The sequence below is a fragment of the Vicia villosa genome, linkage group LG4 (genome assembly GCF_029867415.1).
Source record: "Vicia villosa cultivar HV-30 ecotype Madison, WI linkage group LG4, Vvil1.0, whole genome shotgun sequence".
Classification (NCBI taxonomy): domain Eukaryota; kingdom Viridiplantae; phylum Streptophyta; class Magnoliopsida; order Fabales; family Fabaceae; genus Vicia; species Vicia villosa.
This window is the reverse complement of record NC_081183.1, coordinates 31,178,204-31,188,777: the sequence shown is the minus strand read 5'-3', so window position 1 is coordinate 31,188,777 and position 10,574 is coordinate 31,178,204. Positions and strand designations below refer to the sequence as shown.

The window sequence follows — 10,574 nt, the reverse complement described above, 5'->3', positions numbered from 1 at the left end:
TTGAAAGTATCATATATTCATTATTTTAATATTTAATAATTATTATTAAAATACAATATTACAAATTATAAAAACAATACATTGAATTTATTATTAATAAATATTAAAATACATTTATTTCTATTTAAAAAAATTATATTTACGTTTAATTTATTTTCACTTGATCAATTTTAGTTTTATATATGTTCAAATTATTATTAAAAATAAATTTATTTAACATAATAAATTATCAGCCTCCGTCACATAATTCTCATCCTTCACCGACTTCTCAGCCATCTCCGGTGATGCAAACGGAGGTGGAAAGCGTGGCAAGTGAAGAAGATGATCCTAGTGACAAAGCTACAAAGGCGAATGAGGAAGTGAAAATACACGAAACCCTAACAGAACCAATGAAGGATCCAAAGGAACGAAAGCTATGTGTGGATGTTCTGAGTGACAATTGGAATCCGATGAAAGGCAGAGCGATAAAATATGTTGCACCAAAGATGGTGAATGGTGAGGTGGAGGTCGAAATTGAGAAGGAAGATATTGAATCAGAGATTCGCTTTTGGGAAAATTCGATGATCCTGTATGTCTTAGAGGGTGATTTGAGCATGAATATGTCGAAGAATTACATGATAAAGACTTGGAATTATGTGAAACTCCCAGATATGTATTTCCACGATGATGGTTACTTCCTGCTCCGATTCAATTCCTTTGAGGACAGGGATGAAGTCATGATGAAAGAACCGTATTCTATAAGAAACATGCATATGATTTTGAAAGAATGGAGACCTGATTTTGACCTTAAGAAGGACTTGCTAAGGACACTTCCCATCTGGATCAAGCTTCCCAAATTACCACTTCACCTGTGGGGAGAGCATAGCCTTAAAAAATAGGGAGTGCTATTGGAAATCCTATGGTAACAGATGAATGTACAACAAATAGATTGAGAGTCTCTTATGCTCGAATTTTGGTGGAGGTGGACATTACTGAATAATTGGTAAAAGAGGTCACTATAAAGGATGAGGAAGGGTTGAAAAGGAAGCAACCAATAGAATATGAATGGAAACCAGATTTTTGTGAGAAGTGTCAGAAAATAGGGCACACCTGTGGAGAAGGAGAAAAAGTGAAAAAATGGATTCCAAAGGAGAAAGATTGAAGAGGGACCAAAAGCTGACAACCCTGTTCTGAAAGTGCCTACACCAGAGATGAAAGAGAACCAACCAATTGTAGAAGAGGGGACTTGGACAACAGTTGGGAAAGCTACAAGTGATAGAGGTAAAAGTGTAGTTTTTGTTGGATCTTCTTCTAAAATTAATTGTGATAATGTTTTCCAGGCACTTGAGGTTGAGAGTGAGCCTCTTGTGGCCATATGAAAAGGGGCGTGATAGAGTCTTGGAATGTTAGGGGGCTTAATAAAGTAGGTAAGCTCACGGAGATTAGCTCCCATCTCCTAGGGCTTAGACCTACAATTGTCATTATGATGAAGAAATAGTTCTCATAGAGCTATTTAAAGAGTTTCTCTTTGGAAGAAGTGTTATTCGACCAAGAGTAGTTTTTGTAGTATTTACAAGTATCCTTCGACGGAAGCGATGGCATGATCGAAATGCTAAAGCGGGAAGATTTGAATTTTAAATGGAACAGTTTTGTTTAGCGGACGCGTGGGAGCATCTGAAACGAAATGAACGTTCGAAATATCGAACGTGGCAAAGATCTATGTAGAGACCGTTAGGGTCGAAATAGTATAAATAAGAGTGCTATTGTTTAGATTGATATGTTCGAATCAATATACAAAAATTCACAAAAATACTCGAAGTACCAGCGTGAGAGAAAAGAGTCTTTGCTGAAACAATGTATGTGTGAAGAACATCATATTTACATTTCATGTTATTTGTTTAATGCAAAGTTATATTTTAAGTCGAAGTTTATGTTGTATATGCATTTACTTTATTTCGTTTTGAAGTCATTTACTTATTGCAATTAACATTAGAAAGTTGTATATATTTACAAACTAGAGAAATTATTGAATATGAATCGAATTACTGAAACACTATTTGGCAATGTCCTAGGATCAATCTAGTCGATCCTGCGAGTAACCAGATTGTTTAAACATTTTGGAAGACTATCGGTTGTTTGTCAGAAATAACTGGTAAAAAATAGGCACAATATATTCCAGGATTGATAGATTGTTGGGAAATGTTGTCTAGTTCAAAGATAATATGGATGCTACTCTGAAAGTTTTACCCCCTCATGTGTCAGATCATGCCATGCTACATGTAAATGATAAGAGTAGCATAAGTAAAGGTAATAGAAAATTCAAATTTACCAATTGTGTTGCTGAGCTACGAGGTTTTTTGGATATGGTTAAGAAGAGCTGGGATCAACAAATCATGGGCAAACTTATGGCTGTTCTATGGAAGAAACTCATGAGATTATGGAAAGATATCATAATATTTAGTAAGCCTATTTCAAATATAAGCCAGAAAATTAATGAGGCAAGGACTAAACTCAATAATGCCCAAGAGGAATTGGTTGCCAATAGAATGGATAGGAGGATTATTGAGAGGGCGAAATGTTGTACACAAGAGCTAATCCACCTAAATGACCTAGAAGAGAAGATGCTTTTGCAGAGATCCAAGATAGATTGGTTGAGGAAAGGTGATGGTAACAACTCCTTTTTCTATGCATCTATAAAAGCAAAGCAGAATCACATGAATATGAGTCATCTTTGTAAGGAGGATGGGACCATTCTTCACACTACTAAAGATATTGAAAGGGAGGTGTTTGAGTTATATGGTCAACTCATGGGGAAAAGAGATAGTACACTTATCCATATTGATGTAGAAGCCATGAGGCATGGGCCCCAGCTTAATATGGACCAGAGGAAAAGTCTGATTGCCAGAGTCACACAGCAGGAAATTTTGATTGCCCTCAAAGGGATTGATGATATGAAAAGTCCTGGAATTGATGGCTATGGGGTTGGTTTCTTTAAAGCTAGTTGGACAGTCATCAAAAGTGATGTTATAAGTGCTGTTAGAGAATTTTTTGAAGAGGGAGCCATGTACAAGCCTTTTAATAGTATTGTAGTTACTCTAATTCCTAAAGGTGAGCCTGCCAAATACATGAAGGATTATAGGCCTATAGCTGGATGTACTGCCTTGTACAAAATCATATCAAGAATTATGACACAAAGGATGGGTAGGGTGTTGCCAAGCATCATTAGCAAGAATCAAGCAGCTTTTGTGCCTGGACAAAATATACACAATCACATTCTCCTAGCTTATGAGTTGCTAAAGGGCTATGAGAGGAAAGGTGGGACTCCTAGAGTGATGATGCAAGTGGATCTCCAAAAAGCCTATGATATGGTTAATTGGAATGCACTTGATTGTATTTTGAGGGAAATTGGGTTTCCCAACCAATTCATTAGATGGATCACAACTGGTGTAACTACTGTGTCCTATAAATTTAATATAAATGGAGAACTTGATATGTGCAAATTGTAGTTATTTTTGCATATACTTTTTAGTGCACTTATCGACTCTTTGTTGTTAATTTCGGTTGAATAAACCCAACTTTTGTGTGAATACGTTTAGTTTGTGTATACTCGTGTTTTTGATTCATTTATGTACCATTTGATAGTTTTCTATTCATTTGGTAGGTATTGAGCCGTATTTTGAGAATGAGCAATAAAGTGTCGAAGACACGACTTCAAACGCACGATTTTGAGCAACAAAATCAATTCATCAAAGAATAAGGATCAAAATAAGGATTATAAAATCATCAATTTGGTTTCCAATTTGTCATTGTTATATACAGCATTGAATAAGCTTTCCAACGCTTCAAACCGGGCGCAAATCTCAAGTTATGGCCGAAACAAAGCAGAATTTTTGTTGTTTCTGGTGTATTTTGCCGGGCGAGCCTGACTGACCATAAAACGTGAAAAGTTGGTGTCTTGAGCCGCCGGGCGAAGCGGTGCTGACTGAAACACGTTTTAAGAGCCAAAACACAATTTTTAGGTTATGGTTTGGGTATTTTTTGCTCCCTCTCCATCACCAAACATTTTTTAGTTAGATTAGCTTAGAAAACAACTTCGGAGCTTGCATACGGATGATCCGGGGTGAATTGATCATCGATCGGAGCTGACAAACCGGGAGATTTTTGGTTTATTTCTCTTCCTCTTTGTGTATTTTCTCTTTGGTTGGGTTTTGTATATGTTTTTACTTTAAACTCATGTATATTTGTTGATCATGGTGTTGTATAAAGCTTTCTTTACAAATCATTATTGATGTCTTCCTTAATCTTTTTGCTTTATGTTTGGATTTGGGTTATTATAGACATATACCTCACAAATCTTGATTAGGGATGGATATCTATTAGTTCTAATTTCTAGAGATAGTTTTTGGAGCTAATTTTCGCTGTGGGTATCGAAGCTTAATGCCTCTGTGTTGTTTGTGTTGGTTGAGAGATCGTCGACGCGAGCAATACGGTTGTCTGTTGTGTTGTTGAGGTTGGCTGAGAGATCGTCGCTGAGATGATATAGTAGTTCTCTCTACTTTGGGTTAGAAATGACTTAGGGTGTGAGCGATGCTTGATGATATTGATGAGTATTGTAGGTTGAGTATAACTGGTCGATAAGTTTAAGTTCGTGAGAAGTAGATTATATGCAATGCCTGATAAGTCTCTTCTTTCTGAAAAATGAATTCTTTTCGTGTTGATATTTACTTTTCCATTTTTATGCTTTACCAATTCAATCCAAATTCATAACTGCGGAAACTGTTGAACGACAGTTCAATGCACTAGTCCCTGTGGAGACGATAATTTTTCCCAGAGTAGTACTTCTAAAATTTTTGTTGCTTGCTGCTTTACCGCTTCAACAAAATGGCGCCGTTACCGGGGATTGGTGTTTTATTTGTTAGAACAAGATTTGTTCTGATCAATATTCTTAGTTTTGATGATAACAATGTATATGAATTTTGTATGAGATAATGTGGTACTCTAATACTATACAATTTCCATTTCAATAATTATATAAAGAGTATGCACAAAATCAGCGCAAGAAGCACTGACTTCGAAGGTTCAGCATGCAACATCAGAACATGGTCTGGCAAGACATCAGAGGATGGTCAAGCAGAATCAGAACATAGGTCTATGGAAGCATCAGAAGAACTTGAGATCAGAAGCAGAAGCACTGAAGTTCTCATGGTATCACGCTCAGAAGCACTTCAAGGTCAGAAGACAAGAAGATGCTCTGCACCAAGCTGTTTGACTCTGATGATATTCAAACGTTGTTCACACAAACATCAGATCAGAAGCAAGTACTAGCTGGCAGGCTACGCTGACTGACAAAAGGAACGTTGAAAGCTATGAAAGGCAATGTCAGTAGACACAGCGAAAGCAAGGCTCGAGGTAGTTGACAAAAGAGTGAAACATTAAATGCAATGCTGTACGGAATACGCAAAGCATTAAATGCTCCCAACGGTCATCTTCTCAAACGCCTATAAATATGAAGTTCTGATGAGAAGCAAGGTTACGAACTACGAATTACAAACTCTGAACCAACTTGCTGAAACACTGTTCAATTCAAAAGCTCTCAAACTTCATCATCAACCTCACTACATTGCTGTTGTAATACTTTAGTGAGATTAAGCTTAAACTTAAGAGAAAATCACAGTTGTGATAATAGCTTTATAAGAAGCATTGTAACTCTTAAAAGAATTTATTTACATTAAGTTGTAAGAACTAGAGTGATCAGGTTGTTGATCAGTATACTCTAGAAAGTCTTAGAGGGTATCTAGGCAAATTGTTCCTAGAGTGATCAGGTTGTGATCAGTATACTCTAGAAGACTTAGAAGTTGTCTAAGTGGAAAACCATTGTAATCTCGTGTGATTAGTGGATTAAATCCTCAGGTGAGGTAAATCACTCCAAGGGGGTGGACTGGAGTAGTTTAGTTAACAACGAACCAGGATAAAAATCATTGTGCAAATTGTTTTTATCTTACAAGTTTTAAAGCTACACTTATTCAAACCCCCCCTTTCTAAGTGTTTTTCTATCCTTCAATTGGCATCAGAGCGCCGGTTCTAAGGTGCAAGCACTTAACCGTGTTTAGAGAAGATTCAGGAAGAGAAAAACGCTTCAGTAAAAGATGTCTGGTGAAATTCCAACAAATACATCTACATCTGGCTCAGCTGAGCAATACAATGGAAATGGTAACAATGGTTATACTAGACCACCAGTATTTGATGGTGAAAACTTTGAATACTGGAAAGATAAACTTGAAAGTTACTTCCTTGGTCTAGATGGTGATTTATGGGATCTTCTGATGGATGGTTACAAACATCCAGTGAAAGCTACTGGCGTAAGGCTTACAAGACAAGAAATGAATGATGATCAAAAGAAGCTTTTTAAAAATCATCATAAATGTAGGACTGTTTTGCTGAATGCTATCTCTCATGCTGAGTATGAGAAGATATCTAACAGGGAAACTGCCTATGATATATATGAGTCATTGAAAATGACCCATGAAGGAAATGATCAAGTCAAGGAGACCAAAGCTCTTGCTCTAATCCAGAAATATGAAGCCTTCAAGATGGAGGACGATGAAAATATTGAGAAGATGTTTTCAAGAGTTCAAACGCTAACTGCTGGATTAAGAGTTCTGAACAAAGGCTACACCAAGGCTGATCATGTAAAGAAGATCATCAGAAGCTTGCCCAGAAGATGGGGTCCAATGGTGACTGCATTCAAGATTGCAAAGAATCTGAATGAAGTCTCTTTGGAAGAGCTAATCAGTGCCTTAAGAAGCCATGAGATAGAGCTGGATGCAAATGAGCCTCAGAAGAAAGGTAAGTCTATTGCATTAAAATCTAATTATAAAAAATGCACTAACGCTTTTCAGGCTGAAGAAGTAGATTCTAAAGAATCAGAATCAGAAGAAGAAGATGAACTGTCCATGATCTCCAGAAGGGTGAATCATCTATGGAAGAGCAAACAAAGGAAGTTCAAGAGCTTCAGAAGTTCAAAGAAGCCTGAAAGAGGAGAATCTTCTAGAGGCAGAAGATCTGACAAGAAGAAGGTCATCTGCTATGAGTGCAATGAGCCTGGACACTTCAAGAATGAATGTCCAAAACTTCAGAAGGAAAATTCCAAGAAGAAGTTTCATAAGAAGAAAGGTCTTATGGCAACATGGGATGATTCTGAATCAGAATCAGAATCAGACTCTGAAGGAGAGCAAGCAAACCTTGCACTGATGGCCACAGTGGATGATGGATCAGAATCTACATCAGAATCAGATTCTGAAGAGGTATTTTCTGAACTATCTAGAGAAGAGTTAGTTTCCAATTTAACTGAACTTCTGGAACTCAAGGCTCATCTTAGTATCAAATACAAAAAGCTGAAAAAGCAATTTGAATTTGAAACTAAGAAGCTAGAAGTGGAAAATTCTGAACTGAAGGAAAAAGTTTTAAAATTATCCAAAGATATTGGATCTCCTTCTGAATCAAAAAAATCCATTCCTAGCCTCAATCATATTCTGAAAGAATATGACTCGAGCTTCACAAAGTTCCTATCTAGAAGTATTGGCAGAAGTCATCTTTCTTCTATGATATATGGTGTCTCTGGAAACAAAAGGTTTGGTTTTGGCTATGAGGGTGATACCTCACACAAATTTGAACCTGTTGATGATTTGAAAATCACATACAAGCCATTGTATGATCAGTTCAAATATGGCCACTCACATGATATTAGGCTCACTTCACATGCCAAAAGCTTTAACACTACACACACCAAGAAGCATGTGAGACAACCTAAAAGATATCATGCTGCCAAACCTAAAGAATATCATGATGTTCCTCCTGTTACTTATAATGCTAAACCCAAGTTCAATCAGAACTTGAGGAAAACTAACAAGAAAGGTCCCAAGAAATTGTGGGTACCTAAGGAGAAGATAATTTATGTTGCAGATATCCTTAGCAGCAAAGAAGACAAAACACACAATGTCATGGTACCTGGACTCTGGGTGCTCGCGACACATGACGGGAAGAAGGTCTATGTTCCAAGACCTGGTGCTTAAATCTGGTGGAGAAGTCAAGTTTGGAGGAGATCATAAGGGCAAGATTATTGGCTCTGGAACCATAAGTATTGGTAACTCTCCTTCCATAACTAATGTACTTCTTGTAGAAGGATTAGCGCATAACTTATTGTCCATAAGTCAATTAAGTGACAATGGTTATGACATAATCTTCAATCAAAAGTCTTGCAAGGCTGTAAGTCAGAAGGATTGCTCAATCCTATTTACAGGCAAGAGAAAGAACAACATTTATAAGATTGATCTTTCAGATCTTGAGAAGCAGAAGGTGACTTGCCTTATGTCTGTTTCTGAAGAGCAATGGGTCTGGCACAGAAGATTAGGACATGCTAGTTTGAGAAAGATTTCTCAGATTAACAAACTAAATCTGGTCAGAGGACTCCCAAATCTGAAATACAAATCAGATGCTCTTTGTGAAGCATGTTAGAAGGGCAAGTTCTCCAGACCTGCATTCAAATCTAAGAATGTTGTCTCTTCCTCAAGGCCGTTAGAACTTCTGCACATTGATCTGTTTGGACCAGTCAAAACAGCATCTGTCAGAGGGAAGAAATATGGATTAGTCATCGTAGATGATTATAGCCGTTGGACATGGGTAAAGTTCTTAAAACACAAGGATGAGTCTCATTCAGTGTTCTTTGAATTCTGCACTCAGATTCAATCTGAGAAGGAGTGCAAAATCATAAAGGTCAGAAGTGATCATGGTGGTGAATTTGAGAACAGATTCTTTGAGGAGTTCTTCAAAGAAAATGGTATTGCCCATGATTTCTCTTGCCCTAGAACTCCACAGCAAAATGGAGTTGTAGAGCGAAAGAATAGGACTCTACAAGAAATGGCCAGAACCATGATCAATGAAACCAATATGGCTAAGCACTTTTGGGCAGAAGCAATAAACACTGCATGTTATATTCAGAATAGAATCTCTATAAGACCTATTCTAAATAAGACTCCTTATGAATTGTGGAAGAACAGAAAGCCCAACATTTCATATTTTCATCCTTTTGGATGTGTGTGTTTTATTTTGAATACTAAAGATCATCTTGGTAAGTTTGATTCTAAGGCACAAAAATGTTTCCTTCTTGGATATTCTGAACGCTCTAAAGGCTACAGAGTATACAATACTGAAACATTGGTTGTAGAAGAATCAATCAATATCAGATTTGATGATAAGCTTGGTCTTGAAAAGCCAAAGCAGTTTGAGAATTTTGCAGATATGGATATTGATATATCATAAGTTGTAGAACCAAGAAGCAAAGTTTCAGAAGCTGAAAATGTCAGAAGCAAAGAAGCCAAAACTCCTATGCATCCAACATGTGTTCTAGGTAAGGATGAGGTAAGTAAGAAGGTAAATCAAAAGTTGTACAGAGTGTCAGGTCTAGAAGCAGTAAGATATAAAAGAGAATTATGAGGTATCTGAAAGGTACTACTACTATTGGTTTAGTCTACAGAAGATCTAAAGAATACAACTTAGTAGGATTTTGTGATGCTGACTATGCTGGAGACAGAATTGAAAGGAAGAGTACTTCTGGAAGTTGTCAATTTCTAGGAAGTCATCTGATCTCCTGGTACAGCAAGAAGCAAGCTACCATTGCCCTCTCAACAACAGAAGCAGAATATGTTGCTGCTGCTGGTTGTAGCACACAAATGCTCTGGATGAAGAGTCAGCTAGAAGATTATCAAATATATGAGAGTAACATTCCTATCTTCTGTGATAATACTTCTGCCATATGTTTATCTAAGAATCCTATCTTACATTCAAAAGCTAAACATGTTGAGATTAAACATCATTTTATTAGGGACTATGTTCAGAAGGGTGTTCTCTCTTTAAACTTTGTGGATACAGACCATCAATGGGCTGATACCTTTACAAAACCCCTCACTGAAGATAGGTTTAAGTTCATTCTGAAAAATATCAGTATGGATTTATGCCCAGAATGAGAAGATGAGAAGATCTTATGTATGGGTATATTCTGAAATGTGTTAGGATTTTGTGTTTATAAGAAGTTCTGATAATGATCAATTAGAAGTTTTGATTCTGTTATTACTAACGTTTCATTATCTAAGTTGATTCAGAAGCTCTTTTAAAGAAAAACAGCTGTCACCAGTCTTTCCAGAAAACGAACACGTGTTTACTATTTCTGGACAAGCATGCGTGCAGTTGAGGAGACACCGCCCTAGGTAACTGTGCAAATCACTTCATTTTGTCACTTTATCTCTCCTAACGTCATTTCTCATTAAATGCATATTGATGTCATGTTTTTTTTAATCATTTCATTAAACCATACTTCATTTATTATTTTCTTTTATTCATCTTTTAAATACCCGCTTCATCTTCATTTCATTTTTTTCGCTCCCTCTCTATTCATTTGTCTCTCTCCTTGCATTCATCGCACGAACCCTAGCTTTATTCTGAAACCAAGCATTTCACCATGAATCCTTCATCAAGCTTTGCAAGCCAAACAGAAGTATCATCCACTCAACTGGTTATGAGCAAGCGTGATTTTGCTCCGT

At 36.8% G+C, this 10,574-nt stretch overlaps 1 protein-coding gene across 1 annotated transcript; it reads left to right on the top strand.

Moving 5' to 3' along the window:
- The first annotated feature begins 284 nt into the window (after positions 1-284).
- LOC131596985 (uncharacterized) lies at positions 285-878 on the top strand. Its single transcript, XM_058869709.1, has one exon. The coding sequence runs from the start codon at positions 285-287 to the stop codon at positions 876-878; it is 594 nt and encodes a 197-aa protein (XP_058725692.1).
- Positions 879-10,574: the final 9,696 nt, after the last annotated feature.

What these genes read in the sequence shown, in the direction of transcription:
- LOC131596985 (XM_058869709.1), top strand. Translation starts at nt 285, where the DNA reads ATGCAAACGGAGGTGGAAAGCGTGGCAAGTGAAGAAGATGATCCTAGT.